At 39.1% G+C, this 27,966-nt stretch overlaps 1 protein-coding gene across 9 annotated transcripts in view; it reads right to left on the reverse strand.

Annotated features, from left to right (window-relative positions):
* The window catches only part of Cntn3 (contactin 3), a 401,311-nt gene that overhangs the window by 238,317 nt on the left and 135,028 nt on the right, over positions 1–27,966 (reverse strand). For 8 of the 9 annotated variants that reach the window (XR_001785107.2, XR_377430.4, XM_006505729.4 and 5 more), the window contains one exon: positions 18,633–18,808. Coding sequence is in view for 6 of the 9 variants with exons in the window: in XM_006505729.4 (XP_006505792.1) it covers positions 18,633–18,808 (176 nt within the window). In the remaining 3 variants the exon portion in view is untranslated. Of the gene's footprint in view, positions 1–7,668; positions 7,825–18,632; positions 18,809–27,966 lie in introns of those variants that run through there. The other variant, XM_011241248.2, reaches the window with a different exon arrangement.

Genomic DNA, 27,966 nt, shown 5'->3' on the forward strand with positions numbered 1-27,966 from the left:
GAAAAAACTGGAAAGCTTTCCAGTTTTGGGTACACTATCTATAGAGTGCACTTTTTCTCTAACACATCCAAGAACCTACTAATTTTCTTGGTCACTAATGTTGTTTTCTGAACAAAATGTAAATAATCTCAAGAAATGGCCGAATAGTAGTTGCATGGTATTTGTAGGAATGCCGGCTAGATACAAAATTAATCAGTAAGATTAACAAAAAACTGAAGTTGCAAAGTTGATTCATGGACAAATGTTACAGATCTTACAGTGGTTACTAGGCAGAGCACATGGGGAAAGTACAGTCTTGGTTCTCAAGAATTTCTACATACATCCTGAATCCTTGAAGGGTTATGTTCCTTGCTCCACTACACACCCAGCAAAATGGTTAGAATATTTGTCCATATCCTTGTCCTTGAAATGAAATTGTGATAGAAATTTATGACATGTGTCCATGTACATAATACTAAAGTCTACGGATATCCTATGTTGCTCTTATATGTATAAAGCTGTAGCAGGTTGTTCCCAGTCCAATTAATTTAATTATTAGTGCAACAGGAGGCCTGTAATTGGACAGGGAAAAGGGCAGCTGAGTGAAGAGTTGCCAGGACAGAGAGCAATTCAGGAGAGGGGAAAGAAGCAAAATGTAGGATGCCAATGAACAGGATGATTCAGATTCAGCAAGGCTTTAAATAGCCACAGGTAGATATTATTTCATATAGGGATAAAATAATTGGGGTAACTTGTCGAATCTCGGTGGGCAGCTTCAATCATTATCAATTATCCCTGAAATTATTGTATGGGCATCTTGTGAATTTAATAATTTATTGACCCAACTCAATTCTTCACAGAGATAGAAAGGACAATTTACAAATTTATCTGGAATAAAAACAAAAAAACAAAAACCCTAGGATAGCAAAAACTATTCTCAACAATAAAAGAACTTCTGGTGGAATCACTATCCTTGACCTCAAGCTGTACTACAGAGCAATTGTGATAAAAACTGCATGGTACTGGTACAGTGATAGACAGGTAGATCAATGGAATAGAATTGAAGACCCCAAAATGAACCCACACACCTACAGTCACTAGATCTTTGACAAAGGAGCTAAAAACATCCACTGAGAAAAAAAGAAAGCACTTTCAACAAATGGTGCTGACACAACTGGTAGTTATCATGTAGAAGAATGTGAATCTATCCATTCTTATCTCCTTGTACAAACCTCAAGTCCAAGTGGATCAAGGACCTCCACATAAAAGCAGACACTGAAACTTATAAAGGAGAGAGTGGGGAAAAGCCTCCAAGATATGGCACAGGGGAAAAATCCCTGAACAGAACACCAATGGCTTGTGCTATAATATCAAGAATTGACAAATGGGACCTCACAAAATTGCAAAGCTTATATAAGGCAAAGGACACTGTCAATAAGACAAAAAGGCAACCAAGAGATTGGGAAAAGATCTTTATCAATCCTAAATCTGATTGAGGTCTAATATCCAATGTACACAAAGGACTCAAGAAGTTAGACTCCAGAGAAGCAAATAACCCTATTAAAAATGGGGTGCAGAGTAAAGAAAATCATTCCTCTCCGAGGAATACTGAATGGCTGGGAAGCAGCTAAAAGAAAAAAAAATGTTCAACATCTTTAGTCATCAGGGAAATGCAAATCAAAACAACCCTGAGATTCCACCTCACACCAGTCAGAATTGCTAAGATAAAAAACTCAGGTGACAGCAGATGCTGGCGAGGATGGGGAGAAAGAGGAACACTCCTCCACTGCTGGTGGAATTGCAAACTGGTACAACCAACCACTCTGGAAATCAGTTTGGCAGTTCCTCAGAAAATTGGACAGAGTACTACCAGAGGATCCAGCAATACCACTCCTGGCCTTATACCCAAAATATGCTTCAACTTGTAATAAGGACACATGCTCCACTATGTTCATATCAGCCTTATTTATGATAGCCAGAAGCTGGAAAGAACCCAGATGTCCCTCAACAGAGGAATGGATACAGAATATGTGGTACATTTATACAATGGAGTACTACTCAGCTATTAAAAACAATGAATTTGTGAAATTCTTAGGCAAATGGATGGATCTGGAGGATATCATCCTGAGTGAGGTAACCCAATCACAAAAAAACACACGTGATAAGTGTATCCACTCACTGATAAGTGGATATTAGCCCAGAAGCTCAGAATACCCAAGATACAATTCTCAAAAAGACATGAAACTCAAAAAGGAAAACCGAGGTGTGGATACTTTGATCCTTATTAGGAGGGGAAACAAAATACACATGGAAGGAGTTACAGAGACAAAGTGTTGAGCAGAGAATGAAAGAATGACCATCTGTGGGCCTGTGTGCCAGAGGCTTTCCATGGAGATCTCAGGTCCAGCCTGGTGTGAGAGTTCCTGTGAAGGGAAGCGAGTGGTGGCAAGGAAGGGAGGTCACTTCTACAGCTTCTGCTGCTGCAGCTGGCTCCACCTCCATCTCTGCTGAGCCTTCAGGTTACTTGGCTACTCTGTAGTTACTCTGTGCAGCCCTGCACTGAGTCCAGTCGAGTCTGGCTGGGCTGACTAAAGGCTGACTAGCCAGTGAGGAGTACAGCAGAGCTTTAGGCAGCACTTTGGGAGAGCAGAACTCTTCCCAAGTGTTACAGCTCTATGGACAGAAGGCTCTGGCAAAGGAGTAGTTCTTGCACACCTTTAATCATTCTGGATAGGATTCTTATATACAGTTTTCGGGTGGATAATGGACCAACAACAGGTACTTCTCATTGTTTTGGTCTGAGAGCTTTGGGGAAACCTTATGTGCATGTGGGAGGGCTTGATGCTGTTCCTACTTGACTGATGGCCACATACCTCTCTGTGGGGTTGGGGGCTGTGGATGGCTGTAGCTATATGACAGGAGCCAGGGACCCAGGAGGCATGGCCGAACACCTGCCGCTACATGTAGGTGGAAATTACCACCCATTGGGTCACCAGGGTTCCAGACCTTTGCTCAACCCTGCTATAGCTGTCTCCTGTGAGGCTCTGCCAGTGTCTGACAAATACAGAAGTGGATGCTCACAGCCATCCATTGGACAGAGCTCATGGTCCTCAATGAAGGAGCTAGAGAATGTACTCAAGGAGTTGAAGGGGTTTGCAGCCCCTGAGGAGGAACAACAATATGAACTAACCAGTACCCCCCAGAGCTCCCTGGACCTAAACCACCAACCAAAGAAGACACATGGTGGTACTCATTGCTCTAGCTGCATATATAGCAGAGGATGGCCTAGTCGGTCATCAATTTGAGGAGAGGTCCTTGGTCCTGTGAAAGTTCTATGCCCCAGTATAGAGGAATGTAAGGGCCAGGATGCAGGAGTGTGTGGGTTGGTGAGCAGAGGAAGGAGGAGGGGATAGGAGGTTTTTGGAGGGGAAACCAAGGAAAGGGAAAAATTTTGAAATGAAAATAAAGTATCTAACAAAAATTAAAATAAAATGAATTTAATGATAAATAAATCTTACTGATTAATTATATGTTTCTAGAATTTTGTTTCTACCCACTTGCTGGGTTTTGTGGCTGCTGACCGCAGGGTGTGTGGTCATCTCGTAGGGCTGGCATGGCAGTGACCTGCCAAGGGACTTTAATGAGTCAGGCAGAGATGTTTCAGGAGCTACTGGTCATAGAGGCCACAGAGTTGAGAACACCCCGCTGGTGCCATGTGTTCTGCAGTTGCCCAGTATAGGACAGAAACTTGCTTACAAGCAATATAGATATCCTGGACAAAATATTAATTCATGCCAGGATCAGCTAAATACAATAGCATGAGAGTTCACCATGCTATAGGAATGCTATGCAATTTAGGACTAAAGATTTTCTTATTTTCTGGAATGTTCCATTAGATGGGTTTTTTTGTTTGTTTGTTTGTTTTTGTACTATGATTGACCATAAATACTATATATATATAGGCATTGAATAAAGGAGTGTTGTTTAATTTCACCTAGGATGTTGCTCTGCTCAACCCAAATCTCACAGAGATTAGATTTCCATAATTCCCTAACATACAATCAATGCTCCTTAGCCATCAACTTCAGACTTAAAAGATGAATTACTTGATAAGATGCCCAGCCTAAAATGTAGTATTTCATATTTTTTTTCAAATGTAAAGAGTGGTGAGCTATTATATCCACTTTTCACATATTCCCAGATAAATGGGGAGGAAGCAATCCTCTTAGTCTTGTTTCAGCCTTCACAATGGGAATAATTGGTCTGTCTTAATACATTGAACATCACATTGTCCATATATATTGGTGCTTGTCTATTGGTGAATTCACTATTTACTACAGCCTCCTGGTGTAGCTTGGAAGTACTCTCTAGTGTTCCTGTATGTGAAAACATGGCTGTAGAGAGGTAGTTTTCCAGGGAGAAAATACAAATGAAACATAAGCTTTGCTCATGCATGGACTTCAATGTCATTGGCCATGAGTTCAAAATTAATGAATCAAAAGCACCCAATATCTCTAACAGTGTAAAGTTATGTACTATTTGATGATGACATGAGGATTATAGGGGGCTTAGTGGAGCAATGACTCTGTATTTATAACTCTTGTAACTGTACATTACAAGTTGCATGAAGACTGACTAAATGGTTAGCTACATGGTACAAATATAATAAGTGTACACTGGCTCCCTAGTTAGTTACATCTCTGAGGTTCGTGACAGCAGTGATAAAAGCTGCTGGATATGGATATTCTTTCAACCAAAACTAACAAGAATCACATATTTGCATAGGCAGACAAAAGATCAACAGGTCACAGAATAACACAATATGCTGAATTAGGAAAGCATCACCATACAGGATAAAGAAAGAGTATCTGAATTTTTTGTACTTTAAAAAACAACCAAAGGAAAAAGTCATATCATCTGAAAAAAATCTGCTAGTTTGAATAGAAAACATGAACATATGAAAATGACAAGAAAGATGCATGAAACCTGAATAAATTATTGATTACATGGTTACAATATGCTAATATACATGGTCTCCCTAGTTAGTTATATAAACTGACTAGTATTAAACATTTGGCATTTGATCTAATGACAAATTAGCCAGAACTTAGAGGGAAAATAATGAAAGAAAGAAGTATAAATTACAGCTGAGGAGGTGACTGCAGACCATTGAGGAATGGAGAAGACAATAAGAAAGAAGAAATGAAAGAGATGGAAGATACCATGAGGATCATTTACATATGTTTCAAGGGAAGCACAAGGAAGCAAAGATTGAATCCAGGGACAAGAAAAATAGAAAACATACTCAGAAACCTTCATGAGACATGCTTTCTAGGAGAAACTCTCTGTATCATATAGAACTGGAAAAAAGTGTCTTATCTTTGTACTACACGAACTCTAGGCACCTCTAAGTGATTAATATACATAATTCACCTAATATTGACACTTGCTGAGAAAGATTTTGCTATCTTGGCTTTATATGCCAGGAGCCTAAAGCATAAAGGACACATTCTTTCCCAAACCATATGACTGGTAGTTGGGAGGGTAGGTGAAAGCCTAGATAGATTGGCTCTACTGTCTGGGACTTGAATCCTAAACTTCACAAAAAATAACCTTTTAAAGAATAAGTGTTGCAGAAATATGCACTTAGGCCAATGGAAAAGGCAATTATCAAAGAGGCAGTACATACAATATACTTATAGAAATCATTTCTAAAAGTAAAGATCCATCCTAGCTTACATTATACTCCTGTGATAGAACAACCTGACAAAACCAACTTAAGAGAGAAAGGATTTCTTTTAGATCATAATGCCAGGTTACAATTTAGCACTGTCAGCATGTCAAAATAATGGGAGCATACATCAGCTTATCATATCATATCCACAGTGAGGAGAAGAGAGGGGATAGATGCATTCATGTTTGAACTTAACTTACTCACTTACATTCCTAGCCAGCACAGTATTCAAAGCCAATGGATGTTACCACCCATAATGTACTGAACACTCCTTCGTCAACTAACTTAATCAAGACTTCCACAGGCATGCCCACAGGCTAACCTGATCTATAATACCCATCACTGGGACTTCCTTCATAAGATACATATATGGTCCCAGAAAAAAGAAATTTCAAATACTAAATTATCTTAAATTATGAAAATAGTGAATTTTTGACAACTAATAGATCCTATGGAAAGGGTAACTCTATGTACCAAATGATGAGCCCACCAGGTTCCAATAAACAGTTTCATATACATGGCCACATAGACAATCCTAGTGAAAACCAGAGTGGCATAAAACAAACAAAATGGCATAAATGTAGAAAAATGACCCATAGGGAAGACTAAGGAATAACAGAGAGAAGAGGGAGATATAAGAAAGTAGTGAGTAAAAGTAAAAAAATTTTAAAAAAGGAAGAAAGCCTCTAGATTTGTATGAAGTTGTCAAGAAAAAATTGAACCAATTAACAACATATGCAAAGATTTTTGTTCCCAATATAGCTGGTAAGGCATAAAGCAATTAACTCACTTTCAACAAAATGTATCCTAAAATAAAATCATGGAATTTTAAAAATGAAGGTCTTTGGGTCTTTGACTGACAAATGAGAAATAAATATCTGAGCTGTGGACAAAATGTCATAACAGATATTAAAACTCAATGTAAGTGTTCAAATAAGGAGTTGGCAATCTACCAAGAAGTACATGTAAATGCCAGAGGGAAATAGATTTGGAAGATTCGAAATAGTTGGAAGGAGCACCTATCCCATCTCAGCTGCTGAAGACATATATCACAGTAGTCATAAACAGAAAACCAAGGGGAAAAGGCATAAAGTTTTCCAATCAAAACTCACATGGTTTGAAATCCATGAAGTAACTCGGATATGAGATAAAACTTGTTCAAGAATTAAAAAAAAAAAAAAATCCCCAAATTTCAGGATTGTATTACAGAGAATTTCACTAAATTTCCTTAAGAAAAAAAAAAAATGTGCCCTCTATTGAGAATACCAACAAGCAAAATGAGATGAGAATTCCCAAGAACAGCAACAGAAATCAGTCAGGGAGGAGCAGATGTAATATTCTGATCAGAGAACTTCCAGTACAGTATAAGGTCCAGCCTTGCAGTCAACCACACTTGTAACAATTTTAGGCAGGCAGTCAACTCTGTGGACCCTGCACACTAAAACTCTGAACATCAGGAATGAGCGAAAGAACATCAGACTCAAGGCCAAGAAGTACATAGACCAGGGTTTCATGAAGATATATAACTGTTGTGTAGGAATCAGTCTGAAATGGCATATTCCAAACAGCCTTAGGACATGTTATTCAAGAACACTGCTAAAGGCACCGATGTTGCTCAAACTCTGAGAGCGTATACAGAAAAATTGTCCTCAATTGGGCAGACTTCTGGGATTGGGGGGGGGGTATGGGGGACCCTTGGGATAGCATTGAAAATGTAAACGAGGAAAATACCTAATTAAAAAAAAAAAAACCAGTTAGTACTAGAGGCTGGGGAGGGGGCTCAGTCAGTATAATACTTTCTTTCCATGTGTGCTGATTTGAATAAGCATGGTTCCTATGGGCTAATATATTTGAGTACTTGGTTCCCAGTAGGTAGAAGTGTTTGGGAAGGATTAAAAGTCATGGCTATGTTGGAGAAGGGGGGAGGTGCACTTTGAGATTTCAAAAGCCCATACCATTCTCAGTTAGCTCTCTTTGCCTTTTTCTCCAGTGCCATGCTTGACTGCCATGCTCCCTGCTATGATGGTCATGGACTCTAGGAACTGTGAACTCCAAACAAACTCTTCCTTGTATAGGTCACCTTGATCATAAATAAATGTGTTGGTAATAACCTTGAAAAAAAAAGAAAAAGAAAATATTTTTCTTTCTACCTCTTTTCTCTTCTTCTTCATAAATACTAGATTATATTCTCCATGTAGATGGACTAAAAGGTTGGAACTAGCATCAGAGTTTCAATAAATTTATTAAACCACAGTCAGAGAAAAAAATGACTCAAAGTAAACCCAAAAGTGCCAGAAAGGTATTTGATTAAGAGCATTTATAAAACTTAGTATATGGTTTGAAACAATGGCTCAGCTACTGTGGAGGATCCAAGTTTGGTTTGTAGTACCCATGTTTACTATACCTCCAGCCTTAGGGGAACTTACACTCTCTTCTGGCCTCTGTGGACAGACAATTCACTCAAACATGCATCACATGCAAGAAGATAGGGCAGGAGAGAGAGAAAAAGAGAGAGAGAGAGAGAGAGAGAGAGAGAGAGAGAAAGAGAGAGAAAGAGAGAGAGAAAGAGAGAATTTTAAAAATAAATGAATATTAAAGAAAAGGTTTTTACATTTAGGATTAACAGCATGGCACAGTGAAACTGTAATCCTATTTACATATTCCTAAATCAAGAGCAACTCTGCAATCCTCATCTAGAAATATCCATTCAATGTTTTATGTATACCGGGCTGATTTAATCAAATATATGAAAATCATGTGGTAGGAACAAGGACTGACAAGGAAACAATCCCAAATTCTCTCAGAAAATGCCTTTTGCAAAGCAGAACAGATTAAAATGTGACTAATACAGATTTTGATTTCATCAATAAACTATGGACTTTAGCTCCTGTAGTCCCTCAGATTCAGTTAACTGGATATTTTGGAATAAACAAGACAGATCACTCTCATAAGACATGCAAAACCAAATCCTAAGGATTGAAGGTTTATATCTAGGAAGCCAAATGTTAAAACTTCTATTGGTGCTTCAAGAGAATAACTTTTTCAATTCAAAATAAAGACAGAAAACAATGGACAGAAATCAGGGAAGATAACTACACAGTAAAAGGCATCTTTTAAAACACAAATCTAAGAACATCTGCTCATTTGACTGTGTTAACAAAAGAATTAACTGTTGGCAAGCAAACAATATATGTAAGTGATGAAAAAAGTAATTTGTAACATTGAGACACCCACAGCTGGGTGAACAGCTAGGAACTAGGTAGCTAATGGCTGCTGGTGGGGTGGATTCATGTTTCTTTGGAGTTGAAGGGCTGCTAAATTGCCAGTGTTCAGGTGAATTATCACCACATCATGTACATGGAGACAGTATTAATTAACTCAATGGTTATTAAAAAGAAAAAGACAAAAGAAAACATGAAGGTGGGAGGGGCTGTGTCAACTATATACAGGAGACATTAGATTCAGGAGAATGAGATAGATGTGATGAAGATAAAGTTTGTGTGTGTGTGTGTGTGTGTGTGTGTGTGAAATCATCAAAAGGTTTAACAGGTCTTCCTAAGCATAGGTCTGAAGGAATAAAATGTTTCCATGTATGCACTATGTTGACTGCCACTAAGGGAATTAAAATGGTAGCACACTTTTAGAAGTCTATGCATGTGTAGTCAAAGAATGGAAAAATGCCCAGACAGTAAAGGTGTTGAAGAACAGTAACCATCTATGTAAACAGGGAGGGAGATATGATCCTCAGTAGAGTTTTTCCTCAGGGGAATAAATGGCATCTCAAATCTTTCAAATTCTAAACAATAAGTGGCTGGTAACAGATATTCCTTATGTTTTCTTCATGCCATTAGCACATCCAGTATAACTCATAGTTTTATAAATGCATTCCATCTCAAACATAGTTAAAAGAAAACAATATTATGATCAAGAATTATTTTACAGTAAGGCAAAATTAATTGATTAGAGTAAGCATATGTGAATGCTTGAATATTCCTCAAACCTTCAGAGTAGAGAGAAGAAACAGATGAAAAACTACACACATTTGAAACAGACACAAATAACTAATATATGTGCATATGTGAGTGTGTGTAAATATCATGCATTCTTTCATATATATATATATATATATATATATATATATTTGTCAATAATTTGTCTGAGTATTCCACAATTTACTGAAGGGGTCTGACAATTGCCAAAGAAACTGGTATTGTGGACTATGAATTGAATAAGTATGTCCTAATTTTATTACCAACAGTAATTCAAAGCACCTTAGAAATCAAACACAATGTCTTTCTATTTCACCCATATTAGTGGGGTGATGGCTCTATTTTCACCCATTCACTCATCTGTGCTGAGCACAGCAGAACTCTCCACCTCACTGATGGAAACAAAGAGCAGTGAAATAACCCAATACACAATGCAGCCTCGATGGGATGTGGAGTACTGTTCAGTGGCAATGCTTGCAATGCCTTTACCTTCAGGAAAGACAGCCAGGACTTCTCTGAATTGCAGTTACCAGCATTGTGTCGACACAAACATTCCACCTTTATGTCTCCTTTAATTTACATATTGGTATTATATTCTGTCCTCATATCCAAATTAATTTAATAATCAGTAACTATCTCTCACCTCTATACAATTAATGATTAAGAATAATTTCCTGGTTCCGGGACCCCGCCAAGAGGATTCAGCACAGGTGAGAGTGCAGAATACAGAAGCTAACAGCTTCTGGGACAGGCAGGAGCCACAGAGCTTCTAAGGCAGCCCCCTTTTTGGGCCCAAGACATCTGGCCACTTTCCCGGCTAGAGGAAAGGGGTCTGCCCTGGCCGGGAGCACTTGGCCTGAGCATTGGATGCAGACATCTTGGTTCCAGGACTCTCCACGAGTATTCTGCACAGGTGAGAGTATAGAATACAGAAGCTAACAGCTTCTGGGACAGGCCAAAGCAACTCAGCAGAGGGACAGGTTCTATTTTGGGCCTTCGTCTTCGGCCAGGAGAAAGGTCCTAACGCCAGATATCTGTACACCTTCCCTGTAAGAGGAGAGCTTGCCTGCAGAGAGTGCTCTGACCACTGAAACTCAGAGGAGAGAGCTAGTCTCCCAGGTCTGCTGACAGAGGTTAATAGAATCACTTGAGGAACAAGCTCTAACCAGAGACAACTAAATCAATTAACTCCAGAGATTACCAGATGGCGAAAGGTAAATGTAAGAATCTTACTAACAGAAACCAAGACCACTCACCACCACCAGAACCCAGCACTCCCACCTTGCCCAGTCCAGGGCACCCCAACACACCCGAAAAGCTAGACCTGGATCTCAAAGCATATCTCATGATGATGATAGAGGACATCAAGAAGAACCTTAATAACTCACTCAAAGAAATACAGGAGAATACTGCTAAACTGGTAGAAGATCTTAAAGAGGAAGCACAAAAATCCCTTAAAGAATTACAGGAAAACACAACAAAACCAACACAAACCAACCAAAGGTGATGGAATTGAATATAACCATCCAAGACCTAGACCTAAAAAGGGAAGTAGACACAATAAAAAAAACCCAAAGTGAGGCAACGCTGGAGATAGAAACCCTACGAAAGCAATCTGGAACCACAGATGCGAGCATCAGCAACAGAATACAAGAGATGGAAGAGAGAATCTCAGGTGCAGAAGATTCCATAGAGAACATCAGCACAACAATCAAAGAAAATACAAAACGAAAAAAGATCCTGACTCAAAACATCCAGGAAATCCAGGACACAATGAGAAGACCAAACCTACGGATAATAGGAATTGATGAGAATGAAGATTTTCAACTTAAAGGGCCAGCTAATATCTTCAACAAAATAATAGAAGAAAACTTCCCAAACATAAAGAAAGAAACGCCCATGATCATACAAGAAGCCTACAGAACTCCAAATAGACTGGACCAGAAAAGAAATTCCTCCCGACACATAATAATCAGAACAACAAATGCACTAAATAAAATAGAATGTTAAAAGCAGTAAGGGAAAAGGGTCAAGTAACATATAAAGGCAAGCCTATCAGAATTACACCAGACTTTTCACCAGAGACTATGAAAGCCAGAAGAGCCTGGACAGATGATATACAGACACTAAAAGAACACAAATGCCAACCAAGGATACGATACCCAGCCAAACTTACAATAACCTTAGATGGAGAAACAAAAGTATTCCACAACAGAACCAAATTCACCCATTATCTTTCCACGAATCCAGCCCTTCAAAGGATAATAACAGAAAAAAAAAAAATACAAGGATGGAAACCACGTCCAAGAAAAAGCAAGAAGGTAATCCCTCAACAAACCTAAAATAAGACAGCTACAAGAACAGAATGCAAACTTTAACAACAAAAATAATAGGAAGCATCAATTTCTTTTCCTTAATATCTCTTAATATCAATGGACTCAATTCCCCAATAAAAAGACATAGACTAATAGCCCGGCTACACAAACAGGACCTAACATTTTGCTGCTTACAGGAAACCATTCTCAGGGGAAAAGACAGACACTACCTCAGAGTGAAAGGCTGGAAAACAATTTTCCACACAAATGGTCTGAAGAAACAATATGGAGTAGACATTCTAATATCTAATAAAATCGACTTCCAACACAAGGTCACCAAAAAAGACAAGGAGGGACACTTCATACTCATCAAAGGTAAATTCTTCCAAGAGGAACTCTTAATTCTGAATATTTATGTCCAAATACAAGGGCAGCCACATTCATTAAGGAAACTTAACTAAAGCTTAAAGCAAACATTGCACCACACACAATAATAGTGGGGGACTTCACCACACTACTTCCACCAATGGACAGATCATGGAAACAGAAACTAAACAGGGACACAGTGAAACTAACAGAAGTTATGAAACAAATGGATCTAACAGATATCTACAGAACATTTTATCCTAAAACAAAAGGATATAACTTCTTCTCAGCACCTCATGGTATCTTCTCCAAAATTGACCACATAATTGCAAACAAAACAAGCCTCAACAGATATAAAAATATTGAAATCGTCCCATGCATCCTATCAGATCACCATGGACTAAGGCTGATCTTCAATAACAAAATAAATAACAGAAAGCAAATATTCACGTGGAAACTGAACAGCACTCTTCTCAATGATACCTTGGTCAAGGAAGGAATAAAGAAAGAAATTAAGGACTTTTTGGAGTTTAATGAAAATGAAGCCTCAACACACCCAAACATATAGACACAATGAAAGCATTTCTAAGAGGAAAACTCATAGCTCTGAGTGCCTCCAAAAAGAAACTAGAGAGAGCACACATTATCAGCTTGACAACACACCTAAAAGGTCTAGAACAAAAGAAAGCAAATTCACCCAAGAGGAGTAGACTACAGGAAATAATCAAACTCAGGGGTGAAATCAACCAAGTGGAAACAAGAAGAACTATTCAAAGAATCAACTAGTCAAGGAGCTGGTTCTTTAAGAAAATCAACAAGATAGATAAACCCTTAGCCAGACTCATGAGAGGGCACAGGGAAAGCATTCTAATTAACAAAATCAGAAATGAAAAGGGAGACATAACAACAGATCTTGAAGAAATCCAAAACACCATCAGATCCTTCTACAAAAGGCTATACTCAACAAAACTGGAGAACCTGGATGAAATGGACACGTTTCTAGACAGATACCAGGTACCAAAGTTAAATCAAGATCAGGTTAATGACCTAAACAGTCCTATATCCCCTAAAGAAATAGAAGCATTCATTAATAGTCTCCCAGCCAAAAAAAAAAAAAAAAAGCCCAGGACCAGATGGGTTTAGTGCAGAATTCTATCAGACCTTCAAAGAAGATCTAATCCCAGTTCTGCACAAACTATTTCACAAAACAGAAGTAGATGGTACTCTACTCAACTCATTCTATGAAGCCACAATTACTCTGATACCTAATCCACAAAAAGACCTAACAAAGATAGAGAACTTCAGAACAACTTCCCTTATGAATATCGATGCAAACATCCTCAATAAAGTTCTCGCTAAGCAAATCCAAGAACACATCAAAACAATCATCCATCCTGACCAAGTAGGTTTCATCTCAGGGATGCAGGGATGGTTCAATATACGGAAATCCATCAATGTAATCCAGTATATAAACAAAATCAAAGACAAAAACCACATGATCATCTCATTAGATGCAGAAAAAGCATTTGACAAAATCCAACACCCATTCATGATAAAAGTCTTGGAAAGATCAGGAATTCAAGGCCCATACCTAAACATGATAAAAGCAATCTACAGCAAACCAATAGCCAACATCAAAGTAAATGGTGAGAAGCTAGAAGCAATCCCACTAAAATCAGGGACTAGACAAGGCTGCCCACTTTCTCCCTACCTGTTCAACATAGTACTTGAAGTCCTAGCCAGAGCAATTAGACAACAAAAGGAGATCAAGGGGATACAAATTGGAAAAATGAAGTCAAAATATCACTTTTTGCAGATGATATGTTAGTATATATAAGTGACCCTAAAAATTCCACCAGAGAACTCCTAAACCTGATGAACAGATTCGGTGAAGTAGCTGGATATAAAATTAACTCAAACAAGTCAATGGCCTTTCTGTACACAAAGAATACACAGGCTGAGAAAGAAATTAGGGAAACAACACCCTTCTCAATAGTCACAAATCATATAAAATACCTTGGCGTGACTCTAACTAAGGAAGTGAAAGATCTGTATGATAAAAACTTCAAGTCTCTGAAGAAAGAAATTATAGAAGATCTCAGAAGATGGAAAGATCTCCCATGCTCATGGACTGGCAGGATCAACATTGTAAAAATGGCTATCTTACCAAAAGCAATCTACAGATTCAATGCAACCCCATCAAAATTCCAATTCAATTATTCAACGAATTAGAAAGGGCAATCAGCAAATTCATCTGGAATAACAAAAAACCTAGGATAGCAAAAACTCTTCTCAAGGATAAAAGAACCTCTGGTAGAATCACCATGCCTGACCTAAAGCTGTACTACAGAGCAATTGTGATAAAAACTGCATGGTACTGGTATAGTGACAGACAAGTACACCAATGGAATAGAATTGAAGATCCAGAAATGAACCCACACACCTATGGTCACTTGATCTTTGACAAGGGAGAAAAACCATCCAGTGGAAAAAAGACAGCATCTTCAACAAATGGTGCTGGCACAACTTGTGGTTATCATGTAGAAGAATTCGAATCAATCCATTCCTATCTCCTTGTACTAAGGTCAAATCTAAGTGGATTAAGGAACTCCACATAAAACCAGAGACACTGAAACTTATTGAGGAGAAAGTAGAGAAAACCCTGGAAGATATGGGCACAGGAGAAACTTCCTGAATAGAACAGCAATGGCTTGTTCTGTAAGATCGAGAATTGACAAATGGGACCTCATGGAACTGCAAAGCTTCTGCAAGGCAAAAAGACACCGTCAATAAGACAAAAAGACCACCAACAGATTGGGAAAGTATTTTTACCTATCCTAAATCAGATAGGGGGCTAATATCCAATATATATATATATATATATAAAACTCAAGAAAGTGGACTCCAGAAAATCAAATAACCCCATTAAAAAATGGGACTCAGAGCTAAACAAAGAATTCTCCCCTGAGGAATACCGAATGGCTGAGAAGCACCTGAAAAAAATGTTCAGCATCCTTAATCATCAGAGAAATGCAAATCAAAACAACCCTGAGATTCCAACTCACACCAGTCAGAATGGCTAAGATCAAAAATTCAGGTGACAGCAGATGCTGGTGAGGATATGGAGAAAGAGGAACACTCCTCCATTGTTGGTGGGATTGCAAACTTGTACAACCGCTCTGGAAATCAGTCTGGCAGTTGCTCAGAAAACTGGATATAGTACTATATATCCAGTACGGAGGATCCTGCAATACCTCTCCTGAGCACATATGCAGAAGATGTTCCAACTGGTAAGAAGGACACATGCTCCACTATGTTCATATTAGCCTTATTTATAATAGGCCGAAGCTGGAAAGAACCCAGATGCCCCTCAACAGAGGAATGGATACAGAAAATGTGGTACATTTACACAATGGAGTATTACTCAGCTATTTCAAAAGAATGAATTTATGAAATTCCTAGGCAAATGGATGGACCTGGGGGCATCATCCTGAGTGAGGTAACCCAATCACAATGGAACTCACACAATATGTACTCACTGATAAGTGGATATTTGCCCAGAAACTTAGGATACCCAAGATATGAGATACACTTTGCTAAACGCATGAAACTCAAGAAGAACGAAGACCAAAGTGTGGACACTTTGCCCCTTCTTCGAATTGGGAACAAAACACCCATGGAAGGAGTTACAGAGACAAAGCTTGGAGCTGTGTCAAAAGGATGGACCATCTAGAGCCTGCCATATACAGGGTCCCATCCCATAATCAGCTTCCAAATGCTGACACCATTGCATATACTAGCAAGATTTTCCTGAAAGGATCCAGATTTAGCTGTGTCTTGTGAGACTATGCTGGGGCCTAGCAAACTCAGAAGTGGATGCTCACAGTCAGCTAATGGATGGATCACAGGGCCCCCAATGGAGGAGCTAGAGAAAATACCCAAGGAGCTAAAGTGATCTGCAACCCTATAGGTAGAACAACATTATGAACTAACCAGTACCCCGAAGCTCTTGACTCTAGCTGCATATGTATCAAAAGATATTCTAGTCGGCCATCACTGGAAAGAGAGGCCCATTGGACTTGCAAACTTTATATGCCCAAGTACAGGGGAACGCCAGGGCCAAAAAGTGGGAGGGGGTGGGTAGGAGAGTGGGTGGGATGGTATGGGGGATTTTTGAGATACCATTGGAAATGTAAATGAGGAAAATACCTAATAAAAAGTATATATATATATATATATATATATATATATATATATATAATTTCCTTCATTAACCTCTTTACCAGAATCTATATCCCTATCACATTAATTAAAAAAAACACACACACTTTGTACTTTATTAATGTAATGTATTATGAGGCTTATGTGCAAGATTGCATTCTAATTCTTCAAAATGAATCACTCGGGGAAACACCAAAAAGTATATAAAAATACCACAAGGTAAAATAATCTTACTATATACCCAGACTGATATGCAGCCAGATGCCAAGAATAGGAGAAGTTAAAACATTTAAGACTGATCAGAATGCTGGAGGAAAGGTCCAAGGTCTTTCTGAGTTTGAGTTTGGTTCTGAAAGTGAGAACCTTTATCCTGATGTGGTACATGCCCATTCAGAAAAGCAAAGACACGTCCAAGAAACAGACAATAAGAGAAAAAGGAGATGTGAGGGTCAGAGACGGAAGAGGTGAGGTACTTTGAACTTTGTCACATTTTAATAATTGTTTGTGGGTGCCAAGAATGGAAAGATCAAGGGCTTTTTCCCAGGTCCATATCGATTTCTTATGTACATACTTTCAGACTGCTATAAAGAAGGCTAAAGTTAGTGTTTGTCTTACTTTGGGTTTATTTAGGTCAGAAGACCAACCTTAAATCTGGACCACACCATCTAGGTTCAAGAAATGTAATAAGACATGAAAGAAGGAAACTATTTTTCAAATTTATTTAGTATTATTAATTTTTTACTCATTTACATTCCACTCACTGTCCCATTTCCCATTATTCCCTCCCACAATCATTCTACCTCCTCCACTTCTCCCCTGAGCAGTTGGGGCTCCCCTGGGATGTCTTTTGTGTTTTTACCTACTGGCTCTCATTCTTATTAGCATGTTCACCTATCTTTCAGTGGTATTAAAATCTACTTCTGCATGGTATTTGTATTATATAGGAAGCACTTCTGGGGTGAAGAAATCCAGACCTTGAGGTGGAAAATCCAAGGTTAAAGGTAGAGTATGCCAGGTAGGGACTAAGGGATTTTGGGAGAATATGGAGATCAAGTTTTCTTTTCCTGTCTAGAGGAAATGAAGGGACAAAGAGTGGATCAGAGACTGAAGAAAAGACCATCCTGATTCTGCCCCATCTTGGGATCCATCCCATCTGCAGACACCAAACCCAGACACTATTGCTAATGCTAAGAAGCACTTGCTGACAGGAGCCTGGTATAGCTGTCCCCTGAGAGGCTCTGCCAGAGCCTGAACCAATATAGATGCAGAAGCTTACAGCCAACCACTGGACTGAGCAGGGGATCTCAATGGAGGAGTTAGAGGAAGGGATGAAGGGGCTGAAGAGGTTTGTTTGCAACTCCATAGGAAGAACATCAGAACAACCAACCAGAACCCCAGATTGCCCAAGGACTAAAGCACCAACCAAAGATTATACATTGAGGGACCCATGGCTCTGGCTGCATATGTAGCAGAGGATTGCCTTATCTGGTATCACTGGGTAGGGAGACCCCTAGTCCTGTGGAGCCCTGATGCCCAAGTGTAGGGGAATACTAGATGGGAATGGGTGGGCAGTTGGTGGAGTACCCTCACAGAGGCAGTGGGAAGGGGAGAGGATAGAGGGTTTGTGAAGGGGAAGGTGGGAAGTAGGATAAGATTTAAAATATCAATAGATAAAATAACCAATAAAAATATTTAGTATTCAAAAACCAGCTGAGACAGACAGTGTGTACTAGACAATGACTAGATTCTTGGCCTTTGAGTTGGTAGAGAGCTGTTGTAGCACGAGTCAAATAGCCTACACGCCATTCTAATAAATACACACATATAATTTATTCTATCAGTTCTTTTCTCCTAGAAAAATCTAAAGAGATTCAATTCCCCAGAGGCTGAGGCAGAATTATCCAATCAGTTTTTGAGTTTAAAATAATCACATCTTGTTTTGAAAGTCTAAATGACCACACAGATTCATGAGATTCATATATGCGTTTTAAAATATTGGTTTATGTATATGTACAAATATGAACTTACAGGCAAACTGGAGTTTGGCTTCTCTGCTCACTATTGTTCCAAGAGAATTCGTTGCAAAACACTGGTAACTTCCTGTATCCCAATTTCTGTTAGGGTTAATAACTATGAGATTTCCTCCATTCAGTTTGTAACGATGGTCCAGACTTGTATCAATATCACTGCCATTCAGCTGCCACCTGAAATGTAAATGTCAAGGTTATTTCTCTCCTTAGCAAGCTTAGGCTAACATTACCAACTCTACTGTAAGCACTCCAAGCCTGGAATCTTAACACTCAAGAGGCTGAGGCAGGAGGACTTTTGCAAGCATTAGGCGAGCCTCAGCAACTTATTAAGACCCTATCTCAAAAGTACAACCACTCTGGAAATCAGTCTGGCGGTTCCTCAGAAAATTGGACATAGTAATACCAGAAGATCCCGCAATACCTCTCCTGGGCATATATCCAGAAGATGCCCCAACTGGTAAGAAGGACACATGCTCCACTATGTTCATAGCAGCCTTATTTATAATAGCTAGAAGCTGGAAAGAACCCAGATGCCCCTCAACAGAGGAATGGATACAAAAAAATGTGTTACATTTACACAATGGAGTACTACTCAGCTATTAAAAAGAATGAATTTATGAAATTCCTAGGCAAATGGTTGGACCTGGAGGGCATCATCCTGAGTGAGGTAACACAATCACAAAAGAACTCAAATAATATATACTCACTGATAAGTGGATATTAGTCCTGAAACTTAATATATTGAGATATAAGGTACAATTTGCAAAACACATGAAACTGAAGAAGAACAAAGACCAAAGTGTGGACACTTTGCCCCTTCTTCGAATTGGAAACAATCACCCATGGAAGGAGTTACAGAAACAAAGTTTGGAGCTGAGACAAAAGGATGGACCATCAAGAGACTGCCATATCCAGGGATCCATCCCATAATTAGCCTCCAAATGATGACACCATTGCAAACACTAGCGAGCATTTGGTGCAAGGACCATGATATAGCTGTCTCTTGTGAGACTAGGCCGGGGCCTAACAAACACAGAAGTGGATGCTCACAGTCAACTATTGGATGGATCACAGGGCCCCCAATGGAGGAGCTAGAGAAAGTATCCAAGGAGCTAAAGGGATCTGCAACCCTATAGGTAGAACAACATTATGAAATAACCAGTACCCTGGAGCTCTTGTCTCTAGCTACATACGTATCAAAAGATGGCCTAGTCGGCAATCACTGGAAAGAGAGGCCCACTGGACAGGCAAACTTTATATGCCCCAGTACAGGGGAACACCAGGGCCAAAAAATGGGAATGGGTGGGTAGGGGAGGTGGGGGTGTGGGAGGCTTTTGGGATAGCATTGGAAATGTAATTGAGGAAAATATGTAATAAAAAAAATTAAAAAAAAAAGAACAGATATGCCTTTTGAGAAGCAAATAGTAAAGTTGAGTAGAAACTTTTGCAAAGCTGCATCTCAAAGTTAAAGATGCTTGAGGGTTTTCGGAAGAGCTGGGGATAATTTAGCCTGTTCACTAGCTCACATGGGAAAAATTCAGGCTGGGTCTATGTGAGTGAAGATGGAGCAGAAACTAGAGGTAATTATCTCAGAAACTCCAGGCCAATCTCATGTTGACAACTTAGCAGGGGGTAGCACATTTCTTTGATTTATCTGGCCTGACTGAGCACATTTAATAAATTAATTGGTAACTGTTCTACTCTCCATGTCAGTTTGTCTGAGTAAAGACCTATCCTGAGGCATTCATCCCCCCCTCCCCCTTTTTTCCCTGAAGCCTACATAGAGCTTTTTACACAACAATGCACCGCAATAAAAGAACCAAATACCACCTGGGGACAGAAAAAGTGGCAGCATAAACCCCAGGGACATAGTCATTAATGCCAGTAAAATAATTTTAAAGAAAACTAAAAAGAATCTTATCTTTAAATAAGTTTTAACTGAAAAGTGAAAGTGTTTAAACACTAAATATGCTGACACACTGACAAAAGCCCACCCATGTGCCATGATAACAAGGATACAGCCATGTTGTAAATGATAAATCACTCACCTCCTAGATAACCAAAATCAAACCACAAAGCTACATTACCCATACATTTTAGCATATTGCAATACTGGATCAATTGTTCAGCATAAGGACTTTGAGAAAATGGCTAAAGTAATACCTGCCTTTTAAAGGATAATAACTGTTGTATATATTATGGAAAAGAAAAAATGTTCTAATATACAGACTATTTAATCTCCTTTACTAATGACTGTAACCCCAAATTGAAAGTAGACTGCGAATGTAGTGATAAGAGACCTAAGTACTCATATAGGTGACGAGGTACCTTCCAGTACAAACCTTAACAAATCAAAGGTCTGAAGTTTAAAAAGGGAATTGAAGCCTCTGATAGAAAATAAATATTGGTGATTGATCACTTGGATCAATTCCCTAGGTATCAACTTTGTTACTAGTCTGAATAGACATCAATATTGAGTATTCTCTTACCTCTTTAGAATAAGGGGGTTTCTCCTACACAGAGCAGAAACCTGTAAAAATAATTTGCACCTGGACAGAGAGATAAAAAAAAAATTCCCTAACTCATATCTTGTATGGATAATAATAATGAGGTCGGTCCACTTAGTTCTTATGAGGGTCCTCCTTGAAGACTCAATCAGAAGAACATTCTATCTCTAGAACATGAATAAAGATTCAGCCTACAATGGAAATACTTTCTACAAGTGCCTAGTTTCGAGAAAGGTTAAAGGATTAGAAAGTACCCTAGATTAGACAAAGGAAAGCTCTTGGTACTAGGGATGCTAAAGATCACTTTTGCAACTAGCAGCTGGCAAGACAGCAAGAAAGTTATTGAAGACTGGAAGGACCTAAATGTGGAAAAGTTGTTGAAGGGGCCTTAAAGGTCTATGTAAGAAGGGAGGAAGAAAATGATAAATAAGAGGCACAGGTATGGTTGGGGGGGGGGGCAACAAAAAACGAAAGACAAGACAATACAAAAAAAAATAACAACAACAGCAACAACAACAAGACTGTGGGAGTAGGTCAGAAGTCAGAAACTGAAAGCCCATTGCACAAAACAGAGTTCCCACAACAGGACTGAGAGAAAAGAGAGAATTCCATGGAGAAATGAAAGAGCAATTGCTACAAATATGGGGAGAAGGAAAACTTAAAAGAGAATGGTCCATTTTAAACAGAAAACAGATAATACTGACTTTCAATGAGTAATAATAGGGCAGATGTTCTATTATCTAGAAGGATCCCACCAAGCGTCCTGTTAAATATTTCAATGGTAGCACAGAGGGAGGAAATACCCTTCCAGATAGATTCTGTGGCAAATGTCTCTTCCCTGTCTTATGGGATCTCCTAGATCTCCTTTTAGTCAACACCTGCAAGTCTCGGAAGTGAAGAGTGTCATTTTATCACTCCTATAATACAACTCGTTGTGGTTGTATACAAAACAGGGGCACATGCATGCAACTGTTTCTCACCCTGGATGCGGGAAGAGCACACATGACTCAGTGGAGCACAGGACTTAACAATAGACAATGCTGATCTCTAGGTGGCTTTGCAGCTCCTAACTTCAGAGCAGATCAGAGTAATCCTGAAGTTAGGGTAGAATAAGGAAACCATGAGTGTGCTGCAGACCTCACCAACTCTGAAGTCTTAAAGCCTTGCGGATGCGGTTAAGAGGAAATAGCACCCCATTCCTTAAGTGGGGAGAACACAGTTGATGCCGATTACAAATGGTCTTGAGAAGGCATGCCTTAGACCTGGAATGTTCCTCTATACAATGCTCCTTTTAAGACAATAGAATGAGACTTAGGATAGTCCAAGCAGACAGTATATCTGATTGCCCTTATCGGGCACCCAGAAGTCACAAGTCCTTCTTCCATTTCTGAAAATCCCATATGATCACAAGTGATTCAATAGGACTGATCTCAGTGATGCCCTCTGGGATCATCCTTTGGCAGAAGACAGCAGAAAGGTATTTGCTGCACAAGATGGAAGATCCAAAGAAAAAAGAAAAGGAAGGAAGGAAGGAAGGAAGGAAGGAAGGGAGGGAGGGAGGGAGGGAGGGAGGGAGGGAGGGAGGGAGGGAGGGAGGAAGGGTATTTACAAAGTGTTCTTCTTCAGAGGACCACTGAGTCCCCTTATTTGTTTAGCCAAATGTCCCTGGTCCTTCAGAATTTAGGCTCCTCCAAAATAAGGATGATTTATTAGTCCTGGGAACAACTGAAAGAAATTATTAAATCAACAGTAGCCTTATTACATTTACTTGGAGGACGGGGACTCAGAGTTGCTAAAAGGAAATTACACTTTGCAGGAAAAGAAATACACGACTTAGCTCAGCTGGTTAGTAAAGAGAGTTGAAAGTTATGCCCCCAAAATGTGGAGTAATTAAAACTGCACTCTATAAAACCAAGGGGACTTAGAAAATTCTTGGCCTCCATGGGGCTTTTAAAACTTTGGTTTGACCCCAATGCTACCCAAACTAAAGGCCACAATGAGAAATTCCCAGATGAGGAGCCAGATCTTCTGTGGGAGGCCAAAAAAAAAAAAAAAAAAAAAAAAAAAAAAAAAAAAAAATCAATCTGCTAAAATCTAAACCAAGAATTAATAACTGTTGTTCTTCTTGCTCTCTTCAGACAAGTCCATTCATTTTCCAAGTGAGGACAAAGATACCATTTCTGAAGCCACTCACTCGCGACCATACAGGGAAAGGCAGATAATAGCATATTTGTTAAAACGATTAGATCCCATTTCATGGAGAAGGCTGAAATATGTTGAACAAGGAACTGCCGCTACTCTCCTCACTAAGAAGAGCCAATAGTTAACCGTCGGTGCCTGTCTAATTATAAATACCCCTCAGCAAGTAACAACAGTCCTACAGCAGAAGGCTGGAAGGTGCTTAACAGGCTTTAGAATCCCAAAATATGAAGCTGTTCTCTCAGAGAAAGAGATTTAATTCTAGCCACTGACAACTATTTAAACCCTGTTGAGTCCCTAAATGGAGGGACTCCTATGTACCAAACAAAGGTCTTCCAAAACCTGGAAGAAACTCCATTTCCTCAGGGATCCACATATTTATAGATAGATTCTCCCAAGAAAATCAAAGGGAATGACATTATGGGTACTCTGTGATTGATGGGATTCAATAAAAAAAAAATTATTGAATTTGAACTGACAAATAACTTATCAGTACAAATATGATTTATTTGCCCTAAACCAGATCCTGGAAAACTTAAATGTAAAGGTGGGGAAGGTATGTGTGTATTCCTGGCCTGCCTGAAAGAGCTCCTACCTTTGGAAAATTCTGCTGAGAATGCGGGCTAACTAATAATAAAAGGCAACAAAGGATACAAATAATTATTTGACCAGGAATGAAAAATCTTACAACTATATGAATGAATTAGAATTATATGCTTTCCTAGGCACCAAAGAGGGCATAACTTTGGAGCTCAGGGAAACAGACTCACTGATAAAACAGTCAAGTGCAAGGCTGGAATGGGTCAAGTATTCTGCCATCGCATTAAACAAGAGTGACTGATAGGCTTGTGTGGCAGGAAGGACAGCATCCCAAGTGGTCCCTTGATGGATATCAGAATGCCCTGATTGAATGAATGCAGGATCTTCCTCTTCCAGGACAGGACGGCCTAGGAACATTCCTCCTATAAGTCTTTGTCCCTTCTGTTCCCAGCCACAAAGGAATTGAGGCAATCCCCACCAACAACTGTTCCCCTTCCCTTGGGAAGAATTTTTACAGCTCTTGGTTTTAAAGAAACAGGGAACAATGGTAATTCTTGGGCAATACATCTGTAATATGAGGGCCTCTGTGGCTTAGAGCAGTTGTAACACTGTATAATCTTAGCACTGCCAGGACACTGTGGTGGTAATGTAGTGGACGTTTACTAAGATATCCTCAGCCAGTTAGAATGGGGTATGTACTTTGGTCCAATTGGCTTTCTTTTTCACTCCTCCATTCCCCAACTATCTCCTCAGTTATCTCCTCAGAGAAAGGAGTTCATGTCTCCAGGAGGGTCAGTTGATCCACATATTTGTATAGATTCAACAGGAGCATCATGAGAAATCTCTAATGAACTAAATGTAGGAATCAAGTAGGATTTGAGTCAGTGCTACCCTAATAGTCTGCTGTAACTAAAGATGCAAATTGTGTAAAAAAAAGAAAAAATATATATACACATACAAGCTGGACTCTTCCTCCCCACCCCCCCTTGTGTGTGTGTGTGTGTGTGTGTGTGTGTGTGTGTGTGTGTGTGTGTGTGTATGTGTAAAACCTAAATTATAACCAGCAAAGGTTTGTAGAGTACATCAGGGATTCTATCAAGTGTATAGCAGATCAACTGGATACCACTTGCAGACTTGCATGGAAAAACAGACAAGCCCTAGACATAATGCAAGCAGTAAATGGAGGAATCTCTGTTGTGACAGGTAGTCAGTGCTGAAATTGGATTACTAATAGCATGGCTCCTGGTGCCACTTTCATACACTCTCTTCAGGAACTAATTCCTTTACCAAGTGAGTCAGCTGGAAACTCGGGAATCTGGTTGGGAAATAAAATGGGTAATAACCGTAGTCTTGACCTCCTGTGTTATAGTCAAAAGTTCTGACTATGATTGAATGTAATGGGATCCCATGAATGGGAGAATTAGTGCAAACTGCAATCACATGGAAAGCTCCTACCCTATTCTAGAATGTTCATATGAGTAGCTCAGATACTGGAACGTCAAGCACTGTTAATTGAATTTGAAGGAAAGACAGAATGTGTATTGTAAAAGAGGGAGAAACTGTGGGAAATGTAAGAAAATGTAGTATTTGCTATCAAAGAGTGAAATAAGACAAAGGAAATGCCATCTTTAAAGAAAAAAATGTAAGAACACCATTTGACAAAAATCCCTTCCAAGTCCTCATTTTTCTGAAACAAAAATATACTTATAAATGGATGTTTCCCTTGTAACTATGTTGTTTTGAATTAGCCAACTGCAGCACAAATGTGAAGCAGAGCTCTGACCCATCAGCGCTGAGCACAGGATGCCTAGCATTGAGGTTAAAAACCCAATGTCCATTCAGTTGGATGTGCTTGCTTGCTTGCTTTTGAAAAGCCATGCACCCTTCTACAGAAGCAAAAGGCTTTTTGCCCAAATACTTTGAATCACGATGTGCTTATTTTTCTGCAATCCAAGATCCATTCCTAACAAGACTGATCCTCCCCCAGTTTAGTGAACATGAGAAAAATATCCAACTTCTCTGAACGTAAATCTTTCACTTGTAAAAGAAATAAAATTCCAAGTTCCCAACTGGATTTGCTTAGGAAACTGCATGCAATGGTGGCAGGCTGAGGCATTCCTTCTGAAAGCAGATAACACTGCCAACACAGGAAATGGTTCCTGTCAGGGCCTCATGACCCTCTGCCCTGGACTCTCTTGCTGCTCTACTTCCAGCAAGCACCTGCTGGTTCTGCATCTCCCACTTCATTCCACCCTTCTGCTCATCCCCTCTCATGTGGAACAGAGTGACTTGTGCATACGGTTTCAACATTTGTGCCATCCCTGAGAAGCTATCAAAAGAAGGATGAAACACATGCTAGACTTGGCTTGTGAGGAGGAGATCTGATGGGAAACCAAATAAGTGGGTTTAATTCTTGTGGTCAATATGGTTTGTCAGCTATGGATCAGCTCAGCGTGACTGAACAGAGAAAATGTTTCTAAACTGAAATTACATAGAAACACTTGATTTTATATACTTTTGAGTCATAGACAATGTCAAATAATATTTGTTCTCTCCCTGCTCTGTGTGTGTGTGTGTATGCACAGGCACACACACATGAGCATGGCATGTGGAGCATATGCTCATAGAGATTCATATATGTAATGTATGTAGAGACCAGAGGTGGACCCTAGTTGGCAACTAAAATGGAAACATAAGAAACAGAAAATAGTCTCTCACCTCCAACTCATTTATTCCAAGTAGGCAAGATACCTCACCAGGGAGCCACAGGGAACGAACTGACTCTGCCTCCCCCAATAGGATTATAAGGAACTCTACCATGCTGGGGTTTTTAGATGGGTTTGGGGGACCTAACTCAGAGTCTAAAGAGGCAAGCACTTTACTGTCTGAACTATCTTTCCCAGCCCTATATTTGTTTTTATTACCTATGAAAAACAATCTGTAAAGGGGGAAAAACCAACATTATAGCCGAGGACTTAGAATGTTTGGGGCCTAAGCATACCTAATGGCTTCATTTAAAAACTATGTTTTTATGTTAAGCTAATGAATAATAAAGGTTCAATGGCTGTGTGGAAAATTGTAAAAAAATAAATAAAAATACAGAGAATTATTTCCTCTTGCCTATTTAATAGGTTGAAAGATTTAAGATATCATAAAATGTTTGCAGCAATACTTTATTTCAGCAAGTGTCTACAGTCTAAAAGCTACCATTGCTAAGTTTCAAGTAAAGAAGCAAAAAGGGAACGATTGTTTTATTATGTACTAATGTTTCATACTTCCTTTACCTTGTTTTTTTTTTTTTTTTTTTTTTTTTTTTTTTTTTATCATACAGACACAATTGCTAGGTTCCTTTACTATGCACAAAAGTAAGAATGCTTTTAAATATGCCTCTGCTACAGCAGACGTGCCTGGGCACTGCCACACAAAACTCTTCAGAGGTAAGGTGCTCTTGAGTTATATTGAATAATGTTAATCTTCACAAAACATAATTATTTTTCTCCTTCTAAACACTAAATCCATCACTCAATGGAACTCATCCCCTGGTGATAGAAAAGTATCTCAGTATCTTATTAAATATTGATGTTTCTTTTCACTTGCTGAAAGTTATATGTATTCAAAAGAGTTATTCTTTATTTTAACTCTGAAATATGTAAGTTAGGTCTGGGACTGGAATTCCAAAAACTACTTTATTCTGAGAAACAAAAATGTGCCCCAGGATCTTGAGGCAAAATATTTATATTAGGGACAGATTTCTATGTCTCATATTTTCACCTAGATAAAAAATAAACTTGGAGCTGGAAAGATAGCTCAGTGGATACTATGACTAGTTGCTCTGGCAGAGGACTCTTGTTTTGTTTTCAGTACCTACAATAGGCAGCTCTCAATTGACTATACCTCCAGTTCCAGGGGAGGTGAAACTCTAGTCTGGCTTCTATTAGACCTGCATACAGATGATTAACATGAATTCATATAAGTACACACATAGATAGATATCATTGAAGACAAATAAACTAGGAAACTAAAGACATGGAAAGTCCTTTCTAATAAAGTATATGGACAAATATATCTGTATGCCAGACTCATTTT

Source organism: Mus musculus, chromosome 6, assembly GCF_000001635.26.
Source record: "Mus musculus strain C57BL/6J chromosome 6, GRCm38.p6 C57BL/6J".
NCBI classification, from domain to species: domain Eukaryota; kingdom Metazoa; phylum Chordata; class Mammalia; order Rodentia; family Muridae; genus Mus; species Mus musculus.